Source organism: Bubalus bubalis, chromosome X (assembly GCF_019923935.1).
Source record: "Bubalus bubalis isolate 160015118507 breed Murrah chromosome X, NDDB_SH_1, whole genome shotgun sequence".
Classification (NCBI taxonomy): domain Eukaryota; kingdom Metazoa; phylum Chordata; class Mammalia; order Artiodactyla; family Bovidae; genus Bubalus; species Bubalus bubalis.
This window is the reverse complement of record NC_059181.1, coordinates 90,626,724-90,652,773: the sequence shown is the minus strand read 5'-3', so window position 1 is coordinate 90,652,773 and position 26,050 is coordinate 90,626,724. Positions and strand designations below refer to the sequence as shown.

The window sequence follows — 26,050 nt, the reverse complement described above, 5'->3', positions numbered from 1 at the left end:
TTTTGTTCTGTTAATATGATGTGTCACATTGATTGATTTCATATGCTACACCATTCTCTCATCCCGGGGATAAATTCCACCTGGTCATGGTGCAGGATACTTTTCAGTTCAGTTCGGTTGCTCAGTTTTGTCCTACTCTTTGTGACCCCATGGACCATAGCACGCCAGGCCTCCCTGTCCATCACCAACTCCTAGAGTTTACTCAAACTCATGTCCATTGAGTCAGTGATGCCATCCAACCATCTCATCCTCTGTCATCCTCTTCTCCTCTCACCTTCAATCTTTTGCAGCATCAGGGTCTTTTCAAATGAGTCAGCTCTTCACATCAGGTGGTCAAAGTATTGGAGTTTTAGCTTCAACATCACTCCTTCCAATGAACACTCAGGACTGATCTCCATTAGGATGGACTGGGTGGATCTCCTTGCAGTCCAAGAGACTCTGAAAAGTCTTCTCCAACACCACAGGTCAAAAGCATCAATTCTTTTGCGCTCAGCTTTCTTTATAGTCCAACTCTCACATCCATACATGACTACTGGAAAAACAATAGCCTTGACTAGACAGACCTTTGTTGGCAAAGTAATGTCTCTGATTTTTAATATGCTATCTAGGTTGGTCATAAGTTACTTTACAAGGGGTAAGCGTCTTTTAATTTAATTGCTGCTGTCACCATCTGCAGTGATTTTGGAGCCCACAAAAATAAAGTCTGCCATGGTTTCCACTGTTTCCCCATCTATTTCCCATGAAGTGATGAAACTGGATGCCATAATCTTAATTTTCTGAATGTTGAGCTTTAAGCCAATTTTTTCACTCTCCTCTTTCACTTTCATCGAGAGGCTCTTTAGTTCTTCTTCACTTTCTGCCATAAGGGTGGTGTCATCTGCATACCTGAGGTTATTGATATTTCTCTCGGCAATCTTGATTCCAGCTTGTGCTTCTTCCAGCCCAGTGTTTCTCATGATGTACTCTGCATATAAGTTAAATAAGCAGGGTGACAATATACTGCCTTGATGTACTCCTTTCCCTATTTGGAACCAGTCTGTTGTTCCATGTCCAGTTCTAACTGTTGCTTCCTAACCTGCATACAGGTTTCTCAAGAGGCAGGTCAGGTGGTCTGGTATTCCCATCTCTTTCAGAATTTTCCACAGTTTATTGTGATCCACACAGTCAAAGGCTTTGGTATAGTCAATAAAGCAGAAAGAGATGTTTTTCTGGAACTGTCTTGCTTTTTCCATGATCCAGCGGATGTTGGCAATTTGATCTCTGGTTCCTCTGCCTTTTCTAAAACCAGCTTGAACATCTGGAAGTTCATGTTTCATGTACTGTTGAAGCCTGGCTTGCAGAATTTTGACCATTACTTGACTAGTGTGTGAAATGAATGCAATTGTGTGGTACTTTGAGCATTCTTTGGTATTGCCTTTCTTTGGGATTGGAATGAAAACTGACCTTTTCCAGTCCTGTAGCCACTGCTGAGTTTTCCAAATTTGCTGGCATATTGATTGGAGCACTTTCACAGCATCATCTTTCAGGATTTGAAAAAGCTCAACTGGAATTCCATCACCTCCACTACCTATGTTCATAGTGATGCTTCCTAAGGCCCACTCGACTTCACATTCCAGGATATCTGGCTCTAGGTGAGTGATCACACTATTGTGATTATCTGGGTTATGAAGATCTTTTTTGTACAGTTCTTCTGTGTGTTCTTGCCACGTCTTCTTATTATCTTCTGCTTCTCTTAAGTCCATACCATTTCTGTCCTTCATTGAGCCCGTCATTGTATGAAATGTTCCCTTGGTATCTCTAATTTTCTTGAAGAGATGTCTAGTCTTTTCCATTCTATTGTTTTCCTCTGTTTCTTTTCACTGATCATTGAGGAAGGCTTTTTTTTTTTTTTAATTTAGAAAGGAGGAGGGTTCAGGATGAGGAAGGCTTTCTTATCTCTCCTTGCTATTCTTTGGAATTCTGCATTCAAATGGGTATATCTTTCCTTTACTCCTTTGTTTTTCACTTCTCTTCTTTTCACAACTATTTGTAAGGCCTCCTCTGACAGCCGTTTTGCTTTTTCACATTTCTTTTTCTTGGGGATGGTCTTGATCCCTGTCTCCTGTGCCATGTCATGAACCTCCATCCTTAGTTCATCAGGCACTCAGATCTAGTCCCTTAAATGTATTTTCCACTTCCACTGTATAATTGTAAGGGATTTGATTTAGGTCATACCTGAATGGGCTAGTGGTTTTCCCTACTTTCTTCAATTTCAGTATGAATTTGGCAATAAAGAGTTCATGATGTGAGCCACAGTGAGTTTCTGGTCCTGTTTTTCCTCCCTGTACAGAGCTTCTCCATCTTTGGCTTCGAAAAATGTAATCAATCTGGTTTCAGTGTTGACCATCTGGTGATGTCCATGTGTAGAGTCTTCTCTTGTGTTGTTGGAAGAGGGTGTTTGCTATGATCAGTCATTCTCTTGGCAAGACTCTATGAGCCTTTGCCCTGCTTCATTCTGTATTCCAAGGCCAAATTTGTCTGTTACTCCAGGTGTTTCTTGACTTCCTACTTTTTTCCCCTCTAATCTCTAATCTTATTTTCTTCCTTCTACTAACTTAGGGAGAAATTTGTTATTTTTCTAGTTATCTGAGGTGTAGGTTAGGTTTTTTTTTTAATAAACTTTTTCTTTATTATATAGGTGTTTATCAATATAAAATTCCAGTATTGCTTTTGCTACAACTTTAAATTTTGGTATCAGTTCAGTTCAGTCAGTTCAGTCGCTCAGTCGTGTCCGACTCTTTGAGACCCCGTGAACCACAGCACTCCAGGCCTCCCTGTCCATCACCAACTCCCGGAGTCCACTCAAACCCATGTCCATTGATTTGGTGATGCCATCCAACCATCTTATCCTCTGTCATCCCCTTCTCCTCCTGCCCTCAGTCTTTCCCAGCATCAGGGTCTTTTCCAATGAGTCAGCTCTTTGCATCAGGTGGCCAAAGTACTGAAGTTTCAGCTTCAACATCAGTCCTTCCAATGAACACCCAAGACTGATATAGTATCTTTGGTTGACAGTTTTGTATTTCTTTTAGTACTTTGAATATACCATTCCATTTTCTTCTGGCTTAAACAGTTTCTACTGAGAAAGTCACTTACAGCTTTATGGGTGACTCTTGTACATGATGAGCCACTTTTCTCTTGTAGCTTTAAAAATTCTTTCCTTGTCTTTGATTTTTGACAATTTACTCATAACTTGTCATGGTGTGGACTCTCTGGGTTCACCTTTTTGGAATGTTTTATGGCTTCTTGAATCTGGATATCTACTACCTTTCCCAGATTTGGGGCTTTCTCCCATAATTTCATCAAATAAAGTTTCTCCTTCGTCTTTCTTCCCCTTCTGAGACTCTCACAATGCATATACTCATCTGCTTGTTGGTATCCTGTAAGTCTCAGGCCTTTTTTAAAACTCATTTTCATTCTTTTTTCTTTTGCTCCTTTAACTGGATAATTTCAATGACCTGTTTTGAGGTCGCTGATTCTTCTGCTCGATCATGTCTACTGTGGAACTTTAGTTTTTGTGTTTTTCAGCTCCAAAATTTCATTTTTTAAAGAAAAACTTTTTCTAATTCTTTGTAGATATTTCACTTTGTTCATGCATCATTTTCCTGAGCTTGTTGAACATCTTCATAATGGTGATTTTTAACTCTTTGTCAGATAATCCATATACCTCCATTTCTTTAAGGCTGGTTTCTGGAGATTTTTTGTTTGTTTGTTCCTTCAATTAGGACATGTTTTTCTATTTCTTTGTGTGCCCTGAGACTCTGTGTTGCTATCCATGCATTTTAAAACATAGCCATCTCTCCCATTCTTTTTTATCTAATTAAAATTTTTTATTTTGTATTGGAGTATAGCCAATTAACAATGTTGTGATAGTTTCAGGTGGACAGCAAAAGGACTCAGCCATACATCGGCATGTATCTATTCTCCCCCAAACTCCCCTTCCATCAAGGCTGCCACGTATCTCTCACTCTTCACAGAAAATCCTCATATAGGGAAATGCTTTCACTAATAAACCTGTCTAAAGATTCTGAGAACTAAAAATTTTCTGGGAATGCATCTTCTCTAGCTCTGGTCACTAGTTTTTCTGGAGCTTGTAGTATCTTGCTCCTTCTGGTATATCTGTCTGTAATACACTATCTTGCATGGCCTCCAGCCACTGGGCTCTCTTTAATTTTCTGTGACCCCTAGGCATCCCAGGTATACTGATTCCTCATCAGTACTCTGTGTCAGGAGAGATAGAAACCAGTGCTTTGCTAAGTCCCACCAATAGCTGGAACACTGGATATATGTTCTACTCTTCTCTTTATCTCCCAAGGGAGAAGCTGTAAGTTGGGTTTTTCTTCCCAACTGCAAGCTATGCCAGCTTGGGGAGGAGGTGACATAGTTGAAGCATGATTTTTTATGTTTTCAATGTAATTGTTCTTGGATTTGAGCTTGTCTGGGGTACTGTGGCTTCCTATTTAATTTCTAGAGTTTTCATAAAGGCTTTCTGGATCATTTATTGTTAAGTGGGTGTTTCTGAAGAAGGACAAGGTCTGAAGCTCCCTATTCTATCATCTTACGATGTTACCGCATGCCTTGTATTTTTTGTTTATCTCAATCACATCAGTTAAATTCTAGTCCCCATGGGGACTATGACTATATTTAGCCATCTGTGTGTCTCCTTACACATAGTAGTTGTTCAATTAATATCTTAATGACTGGATAAATCTTATCAATAACCCTAGTTCAGAATGAGAGTCCCTTCTTAAAACGTTCATTAATTTAGCATAGGCATTCCTCTTTACCAAATAAACCAAAGCAGGCACTTCTATCTTACTTAATAAAGGCATATATATTACCAAATCCATATTTCCATAATGTAAATTTATGAATATTTAGAAATTATCCTTATGGTTTAAACTTGTACTGATCCTATTTTCTACTAACACCAATCAATGAAGTAGTTGTAGGAAGAGACATCAGAAAGAAAAATTGAGAAGAAACAAGATATTTAGGTTAAGAACTAGAATAGTAAACAGATTTATAAGAAAAAGGAGGTATTCTTCACACACTAAACATCTACTATTTGCCAAGTACGGTACTGGAAAACAACTTGCTCAACAGTGCCAAAAGGTGTAAAATGATTCTGAAATGAAAGAGGCAATAGAGGAGGCCACATAATTAGACAATTATATGAAGATAACTAAATAACTTAGAGATGAGTCTCAATAGAATTATGGTATTGAAGTAGGTCAGTAAGGTGGAAAGTAAATGATATACAATAAAACAGATGATCTATGTATAAAAGCAAGTGGGTATGGACAGGAAAAATACAGATGGGACAGTGTATCTTGAAGAGGAAGCAGGATACAGACAGTGGTTTTTTTTCAAATATGTATTTTGTTTAGTATGGGAGAAAAATTAGTCATGTACTTTGGGACAGAGTTTAAAAATGCAGTTCAAATAAAGAATAATTGATAAGTAATAACAGATGTGGGAAGAGGTGGAATCGAGACCAGAGTAGATAATTTAAATTTGGAAAGAATTCATGGCACCTATTCTTCCTAAAATAGAGGAAAGGGGAAAAGAAAAGATAAAAATTGAGACATTTTGAAATACAGAGGGAGCTTTGGAGGTTTTTTATATTGAATGGCCTTGGTCTGTTTATTCAGTGACTTTGGATATGATACTGGTTTCCAGATCTGTAGAATTAAATAAAAATGCACTGTTTCCTTCTGCTATGAATAAAGATTACTGGGATGTAGTTAAAATCCTGATGAGAGCAGAGTAAATACAATAAAACAACCCATTTGAAGAAGACAACTGGAAGATGATTAATATAATTCTTATTTTGCATATACAGACATGACGGGAGTCTGTTAATAGAAGGTTTAAAAGAAAAAATAACCTAGTGAACTAACAGAATCATGGACTCACTTTTGACAAGTGAGAAGTTCCATTCTTACTTAGCTATTTCTACACGTTGTATGAAGGCAGGGTCTCTCCTTCATCTTTTGCAAAATTTAACATGTACCCTCTGCTAGCATCATCTTGTTTTTGCTCGTGTTCTCTTTAAGAATACTTCACATATCAGAAGAATGGCAAAAGTAAAATACCAGACATCAACACATAGAACCAAAGAGCAAACACAGGCTACCAATCTACAAAGTTTAAGACCTAGTCTGATATACTAAGTACTCACTCATGAGAACAATTGTTACCAGCTTATTATAAGTGGCTTTGCGGATAAAGAATCTGCCTGCAATGAAGGACATCTGGGTTATATCCCTGGGTTGGGAAGATCTCCTGGAGGAGGGCATGACAACCCACTCTAGTATTCTTGCCTGGAGAATCCCATGGACAGAGAAGCCTGGTGGGTTACAGTCCAGGGGGTCACAAAGACTTGGACATGACTGAAGCAACTGAACATGCACACACGTATTTAAGCTAGTGACTACACTGAAATAGAAAATAGCAAATCATCCAGAATTGACTAGTAGATCATCACTGCTAAACATTTGTACATATTTAATCGCAGAGTCAATAGTAATTCTGAGTCATCTGATAATTGGTCAGGCATTCATTCAGTACTGATCCAGTGGATTCCTCACTATTATGCTCAGTTAAACTGCCTGTGGTGTCATAAAGAACTTTGATCTCCCCATGTGTCAACGCTTAATAATGACTCACCCTGTTTTCCAAAAATATTAAAGATATTAAGTAAATAGTACCTGAAAAAGAGCTTTGATTTACTTAGAGAAGTATACTACATAAACATGAGACATGATTATTAAAATTAATCCTTTCCCTTCTATAATTCTCTTATCTAAAATTATCACAAGTCTCTCCTCTCCAAAGAACTTAACATTTTTCCATAATTGCGGTAAAGGTTTTTCATTTTGGCCTTAACCAGAATTCCCTCTCCTTTATGGCAGGTTCTCATTACAATTGTTCACATTCCTTTTGTTTCTTTGCCGGCTCATCATCACACCATTGTCGTCATCTCACCAAGTAAAAAGCCTCATCAAACAGTTTAGCTATTAAGTGGAAAATCATCATTATAGCAATGGGAGGACTCTCAACACATTTGCAACTAAGGAAATCAAACTGTTATAGGCCCTCCATGGACCAAAGCTGCTATTCATGGAAAACAAATGTTTAAAGCATACACAAAATATCAATATATAGAAGCTTCTGGGTTGATACTGCATTTGTAAACAAAACCAATCTGTATTTTTTGACATGATGCATACACTATTAATCTAATTTTAAAAATTCAGTTACTGGCAGAACAAGACTGTTTCTGTTAGAACTGGTTTCAGGCTAGGTTTGCCTTTCACTTTTTTTGATGGTGCTCCTTTTTCACCCAAGTGTTCTTAAACTGCTCCTAACCGCCAGGTGTGTCCTCCTTTGCATCTCTCTAAACCCCAGTTCTTTCCAACCTTCTTTCTGAGGCACCATGCCCAATGGCCTTCCCAGGTGGCACCGTGGTAAAGAATCCACCTGCCAATGCAGGAAATGCAGGTTCGAGCCCTGGGTCGGGAAGAAGATCCCCTGGAGAAAGAAATGGCTTACCCACTCCAGTATTCTTGCCTGAAGAATTCCATGGACAGAGGAGCCTGGCGGGCTATAGTCCATGGGGTCACAAAGAGTACGACACAACTGAATGACTGAACACAACACATGCCCAGTGACAATACCTTTCTCTTATGGAAATCCAGTGTCAATTCTTACAGTTCAAATGCCACTGTCTTTAACTTTTCAGTATCCATTTGTTGCTTGATTTTTGGATGGCTTCTTAGTCTCACTTTCTCACCTTGCTAAGAACCCAAGATTGGCATGCTCTTTTACCTGATTTATTTTCTCACCACCTTGATGTAAACTTCCAGCCTTCAGGTTTTTACCTTGACTCTAGACTATGAGCTATGGCATCAGAAGCCTCTGAGATTTTCCTCCAGACCTCTTGCCTATCCCTTATTTTGTGTTGAGTATGATCTGTGGTTGTCTACTATAACAGTACAGGAGATAATTAGGGAAACGATGGGGAGGAAAGCAGGGAGATTTTTTTATATTCTCCAACTAACAGAAACACATGTATCTGTTAACAAAACCAGACATTTTTATACCACTCCTGATAGCTCTATGTGATTTCTGGAAAAAACTATTTCTAAGGGCTTGCCAGGTGGTACAGTGGTAAAGAATCTGCCTGCCAGTGCAGGAAATGCAACCGATGCAGGTTTGATCCCTGGTTTGGGAAGGTCCCCTGGAGTAGGAAATGGCAACCCGCTCCAGTATTCTTGCCTTGAAAATTCCATGGACAGAGGAGCCTGGTGGGCTAGAGTCCATGGGGTCTCAAAAAGATGGACATGACTGAGCACACACACACAAGGGATCAAAAGATATTCCAAAGTTTAAGCCACATCTGGACAAATGAAGTGTAGAAAATAATTAAGGGACTTATTTAAATGATGAAAAACCACCCTTCCACTACAATTCTGACGACACTTAAAAGTGTTTACATGTGAACCACCCACATGATATCTCCCTCAGTTTTTTACAAGTTTACCTATAATATGAAATCCATCTGTATTTATATAAAATAAGCTATTTGAGTTGGAAGTGGTGCCTAAATTATTCTTTTTCTCCGAGTTCATGTTGGATGTTAAGACATAGTCAAAATATGTAGCTTTATTTTTTCCCTTTTCAGTATTTAAAAAGCATACACTAGCCACTACTCAAAATGCATTAGAAGACAAAATTGCTGAAAAGTATTATAAAGCTGATGACATTTATGTTAATACAGACAGAACACGTTATTGGAGAATAATGTCCTTAGTTGATCCATATTCCTAATAAGTTCCAAAAGCAGAGAGTTTCCTAATGTATTTTTTAGTCTCTGATCTATCCTTAGTACCACTGAGTGACACGGATGAATTTCTTGGTATTGGTTCAGATGATGGAGCATACATGCAGCTTTCTGGTCATTTATGTGTAAATGCCTTTGGAAAGTTTTTCTATACAGTCTTGTGTTTCACAGCCTGTTTTCAGGTATGCCTGTAGCTTCTGAATTACTTCGCCATTTGAAAATATGCTTTGGCATGTGTTACAATGGTCAAAAATTCAAAATAATGCTTTTTAACTCATTTCTATTTTCCCACTGAATTAATTCACACTGGATACTCTTTTAACTTATTCATATAGGATCACTTGCCTTCTATCCAAAATCCTTTTTTTAATAAGGGAACAAAATTAAGCCCCCAGGAGACTGTGTAAACAACAGTATTAACATTAATGGACATTATGGGTAAGTGTTAAGAGTGTCAACTTAGGTCTCACTATTTATAAACTGCTTACTAACATCTCTGAGCCAAATTTTCTCATTTTAAAAATGGGCCATAGACATTTCTCCAAAGACATATAAATGACAAATAAACATATAAAAAGATGCTTAACATAATTAACCATTTTGGAAGTATAAATCAAAACCAAAATGAGATACCACTAAACACCTGCTAGGATAACTATACCAAAGAAATGGAAAATAACAAGCATTGGTGAGGATGTGGATAAACTGGAATGCTTGTGTATTTCCACTGAGAATGTAAAATAGTGTATTCGCTTTGCAAAAAAATCTGGCAATTCCTTAAAAGGTTAAATATAGAGTGACCAATGATCTGACAGCTCTATTCCTAGGTATAAATGATAACTCAAGAGAAATAATAACATACATCCACACACACACACAAATTGTACACTACTATTTATAGCAGCATTGTTTATAATAGCCAAATAAAGGAAACAAGAAAAATGTCCTTAAGTTGATGTATGGATAAATAATATTTGTTATATCCATACAATGGAATATTATTTGGCAGTTAAAAAGGGGAGAAGTACTGATATAAACTACAACATGCTTGAACCTTGAGAACAATATGTTAAGAAGCAAATCACAAGAGACCACATGTTGTACAAATTCATTTATATTAAATGTCCAGAATAAGCAAATTTATAGACAAGGAAAAATTATTAGTGGATTGCCTAGAGATGGTGGTGGGGGTGAAGGTAGGGGACTGAGAAGTGACTGCTAATGGGTTTGGAGTTTCAGGGGGCATATTAAATGTTCTCAAATTGATTGTGGTAAAGGTTGCACAACTCTGAATGTATTAGAATTAATTGAAGTATATGATTTGTCAGTCAGCTGTATGGTATATGAAAAATATCTTAATGATTCTCTAAAAATGGGACAAATAGTTGCATCTATCTCATAGTGTTATTGGGAGGATTAAATGATATAATGCATATAAAGTATTAATATAGTGTCAGTATATAGTAGCATGAAAAGTGAAAATGTTAGTCACTCAGTCCTGTCTGACTCTTTGCGATCCCATGGACTGTAGTCTACCAGGCTCCTCTGTCCATGGAATTCTCCAGGCAAGAATACTGGAGTGGGTAGCCATTCTCTTCTCCAGAGGACATTTCTGACCCAGGGATTGAACCTGGGTCTCCTGCACTGCAGGCAGATTCTTTACCATCTGAGGGTGGCTCAGTAAGCAATCACTAAATGATCACTCTTTTGCTACTATGGTTTACCTGGTAGCTCAGCTGGTAAAGAATTTGCCTGCATTTCAGGAGACCCTAGTTCGATTCCTGGGTTGGGGAGATCTGCTGGAGAAGGGATGGGCTACCCACTCCAGTATTCTTGGGCTTCCCAAGTTTAATATGCATAAAATCATGATATTGGCATTAATGAAATTGTGATGAAACACCCCAAAGTTTATACTAATGTGTCAATGAGTCATAAACTTCAGCAATGCCCCAAAATAACAATATATGGAATAGAGGTCTGGTCAACAATTATGCTATTCCTAAGGTGTTCATAATTAACTTGTTATATTAAAGATACATCTTAAGTAAAGTGTTAACATTTTTCTTTTCATGATCAAGTGGCTCAAACAACTATCATTAAGTTATATAAATTTAAAGTAAGTAAACCAGTGTCAGTCTCAAGCATCAATATGACAGCCAACTCTTATGGAAAAAGCTGGCCCAGAATTTCCAAAGCTGTAAATAATGCACACATTGTACAATCTGGGGAATAGAATGGCTTGCAGTTTGGGATAGCTCAGGCTAAGCTTGTACATGTTATCCTGTAAAAAATAGATCTTTTGGAAACAGTTCACTAACCCTAGAATATCTACAAGGGACAGTGAATGCTGCCATGAACCAACTCCAAATGTGTGTGCCAAGAATGCTAAGTGAACTCATGATACCCTTCTTCCTCTCCAAAGTCTTCACTTATTCAAGATTAAATGAAGGTTTTCAAGGAGTTATTTGAAATTAAAAAGCACAGGAGTATACAAAAATTAAAGTAATTTAAAGCAATCCCTTGCTACCAGCATTATATACATGCATATAATGTGATTCATGATACATATATATGATTCCAGCTAATGGAATACTCATACATTGCTATTTATATTGATATTAATTGTGGCTTGACATTTTAGCTCAGTTGGTTGGTGACCTGCTTTGGATTATTTGTTCTATGACAACTTTAGAAGTAGTTGACTGATTTTGTTAAACTGAAGAGACTCAGGGAGATCCTAAGTTTCCACCTTCAGTATTTACCGTACCGAAGGAATGGTGGGTAATTTATTATATTATATCCTGGCAATTTTTGATTGTTTTAAAACAATTTAGTACTTGGAATGAGGCTACAACATTTTGTCATTATACTGAGTGAACCTCAAAGAGTATGGAATTGTTAATTTATGAGGTCCTGACACAAAGAAATCACTCTTCCTTTTCCCATCTCTGTTTTGGCCATTATCATGTGTGTATGCGTGCTAAGTTGCTTTAGTTCTGTCCAACTCTGCAGTCCTATGGACTGTAGCCCGCCAGGCCCCTTTGTCCATGGGATTCTCCAGGCAAGAATACTGGAGTGGCTTGTCATGCCCTCCTCCAGAGGATCTTCCCGACCCAGGGATCGAACCCATGTCTCCTGCGGCCCCTGCATTGGCAGGCGGGTTCTTTACCACTAGTGCCACCTGGGAAGCCCAAGTTGTTATCATATTGCATTGTAATTCTACTTACACATCTCTTTTCCCCACTAGACTTAGAAACACCTTAAGGCCAAGGCCCTCATTTTATTCACCTCTATATTCCTAGGATCTAACACAGTATATGGGATCCATTAAGAACTTGAAAAGACTCTGATGCTGGGAGGGATTGGGGGCAGGAGGAAAAGGGGATGACAGAGGATGAGATGGCTGGATGGCATCACTGACTCTATGGACGTGAGTTTGAGTGAACTCCAGGAGTTGCTGATGGATAGGGAGGCCTGGTGTGCTGCAATTCATGGGGTCGCAGAGTCGGACACGACTGAGCGACTGAACTGAACTGAACTGAACTGAAGAACTTGAAAAACGTTTTAAGGTAAATCGAGTTAAATAAGAAAAAAAAAAGGAAGATTTGACTGAACAGCTAACTTCCTAATTTAGGGTTCAATTAGTTATTTATTTTTGCCTTGTAGTCCTAAGTATTGCATTAAATACTATCTTTTCCCTTATTCTCTTGTAGTATACAGTGGTCTCTTAGGGAACTTAATATAATTTTCAGTAGAAACTGATGTGCTGGTGAAATCGATTTCTGACGAAGATTAACAATCCTTATACACACAGAAAAAGTTTGAGCCTGTAGCACAAAACACAGTCATTAAATATGAATTTAAACAGCCTGTAAAAATAAAATAAATCCTGAAACAGATAGATGAGAAATAAAGAGAATCTTTCATATTGGATCAGATTCATCTGGTATTCAATTAGCTTGGAATTATTCCACTCTTCTGAGTTTTTCTTATATAATTTAGACCCCCAGGTTTTAACTCTTTAAAACAAAAGAGAAAATAAACAGTATTTATATTTATTTTATGCATAATGCTGACTGGTAATTTAAGTCTTAGGAAACTTCCAGGAAAAATAGCTATCATCATCAATGAGAAGAACAGGGTACATTTCCAAATTCACCCTTAATTGAAATTAAATGCCACATCTCAAATCTTTCTATCCACATGTATTCATGGATTTTTCAAAGTTTCTAGGAGTCTGTTACAGTTTGTAAAGCATGCATTTGGGTTCTTTAAAGAAAAAAAAAGCTGTATCCAAAAGAAAGGTCTACCTAGCATCAACACATTTCAAGTGGGACAGATGCCTTTATGATGTTTTAATAATTTGATATTAAAACATAATATAAATTAATATACGGTGATAGTGTTATTTTTTCTTATAAAAGCACTGAAAATATATTCCTTTTCAACTGCCAGAAACCTAATTAGCCCTGGTATAGCAAAGGTTTGTTCATCAAATTAAAAGCTAAATTTACCCTTAGAAAGAGAAAATAAATGGAAGATTATAGGACCAAATTGGATTTGTGTGTGTTTTTTATGCATTGCTTTTGTCTTTATATTTCATACATTGCCACAAGCAGCTTTAGCTGAATAGGCTTTCTTTGTGAAAACAAAAGTTTTAATATTATTTAAGAACATGTTTATCATCTCAAAATATATAGTTATTTGGTGAGATTAATCTTCTTTCAGCATCACAATGTGAACACAATTTAGCAACAACCAAACTGTCATCACTATGTCAGCAAAAAGTATGTAAATTTCTAGAATCTTGTGGATGACTAATGGATTACACTATAGGAGAGAGAAAGTCAAGATGTTTATTTTCCTCTAGAGAGACAACAAAATATCTGTACTGATGCCAACTCCATGCAATAAGAAGTATTCATTTCAACCCCAAATTTTCATTTACTGGCTTGCCTTTACAAATATGCAGAATTTAAAACTTATTGTAATCCTTAAAAAAGCACAAAGTAAATAATAATTCCAGATCATGTTTTCAAAACAGTCTTGAAATTGATACTTAAATAGCTCCTATAATATTCCTAATTTGGCATAAAATGCCTGCGTGAGACTCTTGTTCATGGGGAAAACAGAATTCAAAATATTCTGGAGAAAATTAATTAATGTTTGCCCTGTGTATCTATTGTTTGATAAACTACACCTAGTTTAGTCGCTAATGATAAACTTTTTTGTTTGTTTATGACTTTGAGGGTCATAAATCTAAGAAGAGTTCAGTTCAAAGGTTTATCTCAACTTAAAAGTCAGGGCATCTGGGACTGGAGGATTCACTTCCAACATGGGTTTACACTCATTCACTCACATGTCTGGTTCCTTGGTTCTTTGTTGGCCTTTCTTTCATCGAATGGTATCTCATCCTCTAGGGCCTCTATATGTGGCTTGAGTTTCTCACAGCATGGTAATTTCAGACCAGACTAAGAGACCCAAAGTGAAGTTACGAGATTTCTTTTGGCCCAGCCTCCAATATCCTCAAATATCATTCCTTCCATACTCTATTGGTCAAGTATTTCCCAGACCAACCAGATTCAAGGGGAGTGGAATGAGAAACTACATTTAAATGGTAGGGATAGGAGAAAAATCTGGGGCTAACTTTAATCCACTATAACATTATCTCAAAAATTTTAAATATTGGGATTTGGCAAATCTGAGCTTGGTAATATCCTTAAGCCATTTAGTTCAGATTGTTATATTTTGGGTAGTTCTCATTTCAGTTCTAGTTTTAAGGATATCTGAAGCTGCATGTGCTTGGTAAATTTTAAAAAATGAAGGGAAATAATTTCTAGAGGTTTTGAGACCTTACTGAATTCTAAAACTTTTCAAGATATACACAAGGATGTCCAGTCACCCCAGTTATCTTTCTCTAGCTCAATTTTATGCTTAGGATTTCTAAGCCCTCATCACTCTGTCTACAGAACTCCCCCCCCCCCACACACACACACTGAAGAGTTCTCTGACATTTAAAGAGCTCCTAACATCACCTTACTGTTGAAGCATGAGTAAATTACAGCACAAAATGCTTTCCAGTTGTGAATAAACAGTACTAAATAAATGTGTGGAAAAGTTAAAATCACTTAAAATTAACCAGTCATGTGCTCCTTGGAATGCCAAAGATCTTGTTTAACTGATTTTGTTTTTCTTTCTCTGAATTACATGGTTGATTTAGCATCTTGGAGAAACAGCCTTTCTGGAATGAAAAATGGGCAGGTTTCCATTTTTCTGTCAATAAAGTTGTTTTCAAATTATGTAACAAAATAAAAACTGAAAAGTTCAGCCTTGCATCTAATGTAAATTGGAAGCAAATTACTTTAGTGCTTTTCAGGGTGATATTGGTGAGTTATTTTGACATATATATCTAAGTAGGAATATATATATCTTAGGGATAGTCCTGAATAACACAGACAAGTGTGACACCCAGTGAATCTGAATGAAATTTACTCCCTACAAAAGTTTCCCTCCTTACTTTAGAGCAACATTCCTCAAACTTTTCTGTTGAAGTTTGCTTAATGGCAGAGGAAAATGAAGAAGTATCTCCCTAGATACACAAACACAAAATTTAGTCATGTTTTATTTGAAACAGTTGTGCGAATTTTGCTTTCTACTCCTTATTTCATGTTTTCATATAAAAATAACTTATCCATTTGAATCTTCAACAAATGATACAAGATCATTTTACAGTTTCACGTAACCCCTGGCAAACCACTGAGTACTCTTGAGGTATTTTATACCAGTATGGATGGAAAGATTTAAATAAAACTTACTGAAAGAGTGTGTCAGCACATCTAGATTTGGCTTTAACAAAATGTGGAAGACTCTGCAAGGTAATATACAGATGGTGGGGAGAGAGCCATAGTCTAATACTTTGACATTATCTACAAAATATTCAGCATTTTCACAGCCCACTCTTGACAACATGTTTATTATTTTGTTTTTGTTTTAAAATATTTAACTCTGGTACTCATATGGCTAGGCAGCATTAACTATAATGTGCTATGTTTCATTTTATAAAAATGAACACGCCCTTCAGAATAGGTGAGAGGAATCTCTCACATATTTTTAAGATAGAAACAAGCCTATAAAAATTAAAATTGGATTGGAAAGACCAAAGTTTGAGTAAAAAACTTCCAGAGTGAGTGAAATATTAGGGCCAATTCATATTCCCTGATTATATAATTGGTAGGTACCACTGTGGTCATATATTTCAATGTCACATACCCAAAGTACAACTAATAACTTTGCCAGTATATTTACCTGGTTATCTTGTTTAGTATTAAAGAAATTATCTGAAGTGAAGAATAGAATAAAACCCAAGATAGATGAAAGCTCACAGATGTTAAAGAATGTATTTTATGGACATGGTTTGAAAGAGACACTAGCAGGCCTCTGAGTTTTAAGCTTAAAGTTCTTGGAATATAAGGATTGGTGGTAAGAGACTCAAAAAGAGGCTCAACACCTTGTGTCTTTATTTCAGTCTGTAAAAAGACAGTAGCATCCGTAAATCAACTTGTTTCTTTTTGTTACACCATATTATTTATAAATATGCAGGATCTCAACCTAAAAACAAGTTTTAAATAGTCCTGAATTGTGCCACTGGAAATAACATTATCAATTCATTCTAAAGGTTGTACTGAGGGGCTGTTTTATTTTGAAAAAGGGGTTGTTCTCCAGGAGTTAATGCCCTCTGAATAAAAATTTTGGATGGACAAGCATGAAAAGTTTTCTGCACCAATCACCAATGCGTAACACCCAGGAATCTATCAATCACAGAGTCAAAAAGCTCTGTCCTATAGCAAAGTAAATACCCAGTGTAACCAATTAGTATTACCATTCCTTGATGCAATACAAACTCATTTCCTTAAACTGCTATTGCACTGAACTCGGGATTATAAATGAGCAGACACAAATTGATTTGCATGTAATATAAGTAGCAGTAAACCTTTCCTGATTCATGTAATTTTCTCCATCTGTTAACAGAGAGCAAGTTTAGGATCTATTATTCCCTGAAGGAGACTTACCCAGCTGGACATCTATAACACTTGGCTGATTCTCCATGGGGAACAATGGCTTGGGAGGTTTGTCTGTGAGTAAAGCTAGAAGAGAAAATGAAAAAAGGTAACGAAACAATTGAAATAAATTACAGGATGAGAAAGATTCTATCCTGTATGGTATTTAATGTCTGTAAACTTGATAGTACGTAAACATTTATCAGACAGTGTTCCTACATGAGTTGTTACTCTATCCATACAATATCCATTTCCTAGCACATTTAAAGTGCTGTTGATTCACTGTAAATTGGCTACTTACTTTGAAAGCTACACTTTCCAACAAGATCAAATGAATATCTACTTTGAATGGTTTTATAAGCTTGTGAGTATAAAGAAATAGAGATTTTAAAAGTATAATCATATAAACATTAAATCTTCATACCCACGTAAAATATTATTTAATGACATAAATCCTAATGAACATTTCTGGTGGATTGAAACTTCTGCACCTCTGAACCATCCCTCACTCTCCATCTCAATCTCTAAAACAATATAACAAAATACTGGTAACTTCATTAATATAATTGATAATTGATCAAAAATACTGAACAAATATATTTTGCCCACTAAGTCCTGTGCTAAGTGTTAAAGGAAAAGAAGTAAAATTTTCATCTTTGCCTTCAAAGTATAACCTAGGAGTATGAACACAGAAGTAGCACATGAACTAAAGAGATTAAAGAACAAAGCAGACAACTTAATAAAACATTGTACCATTTGAGTTATAAAACTATAATGTGGAGGGATTTCCCTGGTGATCTAGTGGCTAAGACTTCACGCTCCCAATTCAGGAGGACTGGGTTCCATTCTTGGACAGAGAACTAGATCCCATGTGCCTCAACTAAGAGCTCATATGCTGCAACTGAAGATTCTGCATGCTGCAATGCATAGTGAACATCCAACAGGCCACAACTAAGACCCATGACAGCCAGATAAAGACATATATATATATATATATATATATATATATATATATATATATTTATTTATTTATTTATTTAAAGCTATACGGAGTAAAGGAATGGAGAAAGGACAGGTCAATATTTGTTGTCAGGTTGGGCAAAGTTTTATGAAAGAAATGAGTCTCCACACAGACTATAAGGAGTGGAAAAGATTTGGAAAGGCAGAGTAATGAATAACAAACACAGGAAAAATTAATAACATAAATCAAAGAATAGAGGGCTTCCCTGGTGTTTCAGCTGATAAAGAATCTGCCTGCGATGTGGGAGACCTGGGTTTAATCACCGGGTTGAGAAGATCCCCTGGAGAAGGGAATGGCTGCCCACTCCAGTAATCTGGCCTGGAGAATTCCATGGACTCTATAGTGCATGGGGTCGCAAAGAGTTGGACAGGACTGAACAACTTTCACTTAGCAAGCACACTGTGATTAAAGTTGAACAATCTGGTAAGAAGGAGTTGAGTGGGGTGGGGTAAAAGTAAGTTGTTCATGATGTGAATTAATTGGAAACAACACTTGATATAATTGAGCTCACTTCTGGAGGATCCTGAGACATATGCAGAGGAATCTGGACATGATATAGTAGACTAGAAGACCATTGTAAAGTTTGGGAAAAATAGCAAAAAAAGACTATCTATCTAAAAGACTATCTATCTTTAGTGCTATCTAAAGACAAATAGCTTGATATGTACAAAGGTCTTGGAAAAAAAACAGCTAAGAGGATTCAGTAACAATGCTGCAGTGAGGGGATAAGGAGTTAGAATACTGAAGTCTAGAGAAATGTTTTTTTAAAAATGAGGCAAATTAGAGAGGCACCTAGAAGAAAGAAATGTAAGGACTTGGCACATAGATATAAAATGCTTTATGACAAACATTATGTGACGCTAATATTTATATCTTGAGTTCCTTTTAATTATCTCAGTATTTATGCCTTACTTCAACTATCCAGCTAGACTCTTACCTATCTAGGGGAAATGTTTTATACTTCTTTGTAATTCACAAGCGACCTAGAGTAGGGCTAGGCAGGTAAGAGATAATCATTAAAGCATTGTAAATTGATTGGTTTAGGAATTCTTGCTGACATGAGAGAAGTTCATCTCATATTTGCAAAGATATTTAAAAGAAAAAGAAAGAAACAAAAGTTGGGCACATGATAGTTAAGGTTGTGTACTAAGTCGCTTCAGTTGTGTCCGACTCTTTGTGACTCTATGGACCGTAGCCCGCCAGGCTCCTCTGTCCATGGGATTCTCTGGGTAAGAATACTGGAGTGGGTTGTCATTTCCTTCTCTAGGGAATCTTCTCTACTTAGAGATCAAACCTGGGTCTCCTGCATTGCAGGCAAACTCTTTTCCACTGAGTCACCTGGGAAGCCCATGTAAGGTTAGGGAAATGCACAAACTTGGCTATATACACACAAAAAATTGTGGATAACAAACAAAGGCACCAGAAAAGAGTTTTACATAACATTAACTTTATCTTCCTTATATCCAAACTGTTCAGGAAAATTTTAGTGAATTTTTCTCATTTTTCCAATAAATCTTTGCTGATGACCTGTAATGCATCTTGTCCTTATGGAATTAAGTGGTATATTTTTCTAACTAAGCTGATTGTAGCATAATATAGGCAAAGACACAAATTCAATATCTATAGTCTTCATTTCTTCAATATTTCAGTTATTCTTAATACCCTTATATTTAAATATTTGAAATATGAAGAATATGCTTTAGACAAAATTTAAATATTTGTATACAAAACCTAGTCACAATAGATGTTCAATTTTGTTGTTTGCTATTGTTTGAAACAGCAAAATATTGAGTACTACTAAAATATCCATCAGTAGGAGTCTGGTTAATAATATTATGCTACTTCTATATAGTGATATATTATGATACACCTACTTAAAAGAATGAGGTAAATCTGTATGTCTATCATGAAATATCTCTTTTTTAATATAAGTTTATTTATTTTAACTGGAGGCTAATTACTTTACAATATTGTATTGGTTCTGCCACACATCAACATGAATCCGCCATGGGTGCACATGTGCTCCCCATCCTGAACCCCCCTCCCACCTCCCTCCCCGTACCATCCCTCTGGGTCATCCCAGTGCACCAGCCCCAAGCATCCTGTATCGAACCTGGACTGGCGATTCGTTTAAATATCTCTAAGATACACTATTCAATGAAAGAAACAAGATTCCAAACAGTGTGAATAATAATACTATCCGTTTTGTGAAAAATATACGTGTGCATGCACATGTGCTATGCATTTATAAATTGGTATAAGCATGGACTATTTCTGAATGGATACATGTGAAATTCACAACAGTGATTTCTTCCGAGGAGAAGAACTAGGTGGCAGAGGAATAGTGGTAGATAGGTTAATTTTCACTGTATACCTTTTGTACATTTTGAACAACATAAATATACTGTGTATTAAAAACATGAATAAAATTAAAATTAAATAAAGTCCTGCCACCTACATTTTATTTATAAAAGAATAATTTTGGTTATTTGGTATAATTATTGTCAATTTGCCTTACACATCTAGATTATAGATACTTTGATTGCTGGAAACTGTTCTTAGTATTATTTTCAAATATGTCTTGCCACCAAATGTATTATTTGGAATGTGGTAGGTGGGAAGTAACTTTAGGTAATGTATTTCATGCTCAAAGATGAATATGTTGTCTTACTTTCATCAGGATATGAATTTGGAGTCATGGTTGCCCCTCATCCTAAATTTGCCATGGACTATGGATATATTTACTGATTTTATTATTGTTAAGTGTCAATTACTAACATGAATTAATATTCCTGATAATTTTAGGTGCCTTAGATTCACAGGTGGTTCATAATTTTCAGTTATGTGCTTTCAGATACATTAGTTCATGTGATCTACACAATGACTTGGAAGGTAAGAAAGACAGAATTATGGCCACCTTAGAGATGAAGCTAAATGAAGCTTATGTTATCTCATTTGGTGCCCCCTTGTGATCAAAATCTCCTATATGCAGAATGAAAGGAAGATAGACATAAATTGTAGGCAGGAAACAGGTAAAAAACGCTAAGTACTGAATCAATTATTTTAGCCTCTTTGACTACAGACTAATCAACTAAGTTAAGGTTCCCAGGCCAGTGACAGTGGCCAACAGTCAGCTGAAGCACAGTTTCTAGAGAACATTTCACACATATACATTTTTCCCTAAACCCATGAATGAAAGGAGATGGACTTGCACTTATCCTAACACATCCCAGTGGGATGTATGGGCGTGGAACCTCATTAAATTCCAATATCATGTCGAGGCCTGGGAATTGCCAAGAAGTGCAGAACATTTGTGATGATAAAGCAGCAACTTCAGCAGTTCATCTGGATCCTGACCAGAAGCCCACAGACAAATCTATCAGCGTCCAGCATAATTACAGCATTTGCAGATTAGCTAGAGCACATGCTGCCATGAGCAGTCAAGCTCATTTCTTTCTTCTTCTTCTTCTTTTTTTTTTAAACCTCATCTGAAAATCACAATTACTGTTTGGGAAATGAAGGGGAGAACTGTCAATACCAGGCCCGATGAACCACACAGTGGAGATTTACAGTTTTATTAGAAAACTTATCTTGGACTTCTAGACTAATTGAGGTCTGAGCTAGTCTTTGAATTTGCTGCTCAAGCTTCATGTTTTGATTGAAAGAATGTGAGCAAGGGATGCAGTTTGGTACTAACATTTAAGCTCACAATTCCTGCCTGCATTTCCCTCTGTAGCTGCTCATGTTTAATTATCCTTAAATATAATTGCTGTACAGAGTATACCATGGTAATAGTCTTAATGTGCTAGTGAAGCTATGACTGTTACCGCCTGTTTCTTCCTAAAGCTAAGTTTTATATGTTTGATACTAACTATTCTGAGGAGAATGTCCAAATTACCTCTTCCTTTTCTACTGCAGGTAACAGTTGTATCTACCTGTGCAACCAGAAAATTGATTTGACTGAAATGATGGATACATTTCTGTGAACTTAGTGTGAGAAATCAGTAGAATCAATTGTTCGATTGAATAAATCAATTTATTGGACTATTTTGCCTAAGAGTTACATACAGTTATTACAAGTTTCATTGTCCTCTTTTTTTGATGTGTCTCTAATTAGACTTGCCAGTGAGCCAAGCAGGAGGGAATAGAAGGACAGCTGGATGCAAAGGACACTAAGTTTGAACCCACTAGAATCACAAACTAACTATTTAATTTTTATGAATGAAGACATTACAAAATGTGTATGTTTAACTCAATGAAATGTATCCCTCCAAATCCATCCAATATCAGCACTGAAATCATATTCCAAAATCATTAGTTTCACCACAACATTTAACCGTACAAAATCTCCCAATGTTCCCTACATTTATAAGAGGATAAAATCTAAACTTATCAGATGTGAATATAAAGGCAGCCATGATACAGCCTTAAAAAAAACAAACAAACAAACAAAAAAAAAAACAAAAAACTCTTCCTGCATTCTTACCCACTCTTCTACTTCATCTGTACTTTGTTTGGCCAAGTTACTTGCCTGATTTACACATTGCAACTCTGCATCTAAGCTTAGAGACAAATTATAATAGCTACCATAATTATAATTTATTTAGTATCTGCCATGTGCTCGGCCTCTTTTAAGACATTTTATATTACATTTTACAAATAACTTTCTCAAACTCAAGGAGCTCTTGACTTGTAAAAGAGGGATCTGAACTGAATGTTTGACTTCACCATGCTGGCAATGCCTTTCTAAGACCTTCATTTTCACCATCCCAAGTCCTATCTATTTTCCAAAAGTCAGTTGAAGTCCTACATCCTACAGAAAGCCTTCCCTAATAGCCTAAACAAAGATTTCCTCTCTCTGAAATCCTAAAGCAAGTAACTTTCTTTCTGAAATCCTAAAGAAAGTAAAAACTCTTTCTTTGAACCATTCATTTGGTTCACTGTATATGTTGCTTTAAAAACAAATTTCAATGCAATCCCTATCAAGCTACCAATGGTATTTTTAAGAGAGCTAGAACAAATAATTTCACAATTTGAATGGAAATACAAAAAAAAACTCGAATAGCCAAAGCAATCTTTGGCTTTGGAAAGAAGAATGGAACTGGAGGAATCAACCTGCCTGACTTCAGGCTCTACTACAAAGCCACAGTCATCAAGACAGTATGGTACTGGCACAAAGACAGAAATATAGATCAATGGAACAAAATAGAAAGCCCAGAGATAAATCCACGCACCTATGGACACCTTATCTTTGACAAAGGAGGCAAGAATATACAGTGGATTAAAGACAATCTCTTTAACAAGTGGTGCTGGGAAAACTGGTCAACCACTTGTAAAAGAATAAAACTAGAACGCTTTCTAACACCATACACAAAAATAAACTCAAAATGGATTAAAGATCTAAATGTAAGACCAGAAACTAAAATTCCTAGGGGAGAACATAGGCAAAACACTCTCCGATATAAATCACAGCAGGATCCTCTATGACCCACCTCCCAGAATATTGGAAATAAAAGCAAAAATAAACAAATAAGACTTAATTAAAATTAAAAGCTTCTGCACAACAAAGGAAACTATAAGCAAGGTGAAAAGACAGCCTTCAGAATGGAAGAAAATAATAACAAATGGAGCAACTGACAACTAATCTCAAAAATATACAAGCAACTCCTGCAGTTCAATTCCAGAAAAATAAATGACCCAATCAAAAAATGGGCCAAAGAACTAAATAGACATCTCTCCAAAGAAGACATACAGATGGCCAACAAACACATGAAAAGATGCTCAACATCACTCATTATCAGAGAAATGCAAATCAAAACCACAATGAGGTACCATTTCACACCAGTCAGAATGGCTGCAATCCAAAAGTCTACAAGCAATAAACGCTGGAGAGGGTGTGGAAAAAAGGAAACCCTCTTACACTGTTGGTGGGAATGCAAACTAGTACAGCCACTATGGAGAACAGTGTGGAGATTCCTTAAAAAACTGGAAATAGAACTACCTTATGATCCAGCAATTCCACTGCTGGGCATACACACTGAGGAAACCAGAAGGGAAAGAGACACGTGTACCCCAATGTTCATCACAGCACTGTTTATAATAGCCAGGACATGGAAGCAACCTACATGTCCATCAGCAGACGAGTTGGATAAGAAAGCAGTGGTACATATACACAATGGAGTATTACTCAGCCATTAAAAAGAATACATTTGAATCAGTTCTAATGAGGTGGATGAAACTGGAGCCTATTATACAGAGTGAAGTAAGCCAGAAAGAAAAACATCAATACAGTATACTAATGCATATATATGGAATTTAGAAAGATGGTAACAATAACCCTGTATGCGAGACAGCAAAAGAGACACAGATGTATAGAACAGTCTTTTGGACTCTGTGGGAGAGGGAGAGGGTGGGATGATTTGGGACAATGGCATTGAAACATGTATAATATCATATAAGAAACGAATCGCCAGTCCAGGTTCGATGCATACAGGATGCTTGGGGCTGGTGCACTGGGATGACCCAGAGGGATGGTACGGGGAGGGAGGAGGGAGGGGGGTTCAGGATGGGGAACACGTGTACACCTGTGGCGGATTCATGTTGATGTATGGCAAAACCAAAACAATATTGTAAAGTAATTAGCCTCCAATTAAAATTAATAAATTTAAATTAAAAAAAAAGGAAAGACAAAAGCTTAAAAAAATAAAAACAAATTCAACTTCATTTTATATGGTTATTTCTAGTCTCCCTAACTAGATTTTGAACTTCCTAGATGACAAGAATCATGTCTTGCATAACCCAACAATTAAGATAGTGTCTGACACTGTGGAACAAATAAACACAATCTTCAAATTAATTTTCCTATTGAATTCTTTCTGTAAAAATGGGTGCTTCTCATAGGGTTCTTAGGTTACAAGGAACAGAAACACACTCTTGTTAATTTAAGCAAAAAGGGAATTTATCAGAAGGATGTCTCAAGGATGGACAGGATGTCTGGGGGACTAAGTTTAGATACAAGAAAGAATCAGGCCAGGTCTAGATGTACAGGCAAAAGGGGACTACACCACATTTTATTTGATTCCATCACTGGACTGAATTCTCTCCAACTGGTTTTCTGTGTTTTTTTAATTTTCTTTGTCTTGTTGTGCTACATCTTGTTTTCTGTCCTTGCGTCACTTTGAGCAAGATTCAAAATCTGAGGAAAGAGAAGCTGAAGGCACAAGTTTTAAAGTCCAGCCCTAGCCAAGACTGCATACACATCCCAAGGAAAAGAAGAATCTCCCTAAAGCAAGATTTCAGTCTCAGCAATATTATTAATTTTCAGTGCCAGATAATTTTCTCTTGTAGGTGGCTGTCTTGTGCATCATAGAATGTTTAACGGCTTCATTGGCCTCCAGCCACTCAATGCTAGTAGTAACCTCCCCCAGCTGTAACACCCAAAAATGTCTCCAAATATTGGCAGAGGCACCTAGGGAACTAAAGCACCCCAGGTTGAGAACCACTCTCTTGCAGGAAACTTAGGTTCTCTGTTGTTCTGAGGGAATTGAAGATCTTCAGAAAGAAGATTTGGGAACAGCCTTCACATGGGAAAAGAAAATGGAGGTCCTTACTAAGCAAATTAGGTCGAAGGAGAGCCAGGCATCTTGTTAATATCCTTAAAGATTTCCTGTAATCATGAAAGGAGATTCTCCAAGTCTAGCCAAAGTAGCTGACTAGTTTCAAGATTTCATAAATTGAACACAGAATGAATCCAGACATTGCAGAGTTCTGGAAACACCATAAGCCTTACTATTTCTTGGAAAGGACTGTCTCTTTCTGAGTTAACTTCAGAGACTTCCTAATTCTGAATTATAAAGCACATATTTTACTGGCTACTTAATGAATATAAAGTCCAATATATTGTGAAGGTTTCATTTCTAGGATTACTAAGTTAAGAATCCCCTATTTAGGTAATCATTCAGGAAACATATATAATAAATATGATTATTTAATATCATCTTTAATCCTCCAAATCTGGAAACCCAAACAGGACCAGCATTAGATATAATGTGTCTCCTTTACTCTAAGCTTCCTCTTTTTGTGTACCCT

At 36.6% G+C, this 26,050-nt stretch overlaps 1 protein-coding gene across 1 annotated transcript in view; it reads right to left on the bottom strand.

Moving 5' to 3' along the window:
- IL1RAPL2 (interleukin 1 receptor accessory protein like 2) overlaps nt 1–26,050 on the bottom strand; it is a 1,184,233-nt gene that overhangs the window by 271,461 nt on the left and 886,722 nt on the right. The window contains exon 6 of the mRNA XM_025277392.3: nt 16,954–17,028. Coding sequence (XP_025133177.2) covers nt 16,954–17,028 — 75 coding nt within the window. The remainder of the gene's footprint in view (nt 1–16,953; nt 17,029–26,050) is intronic.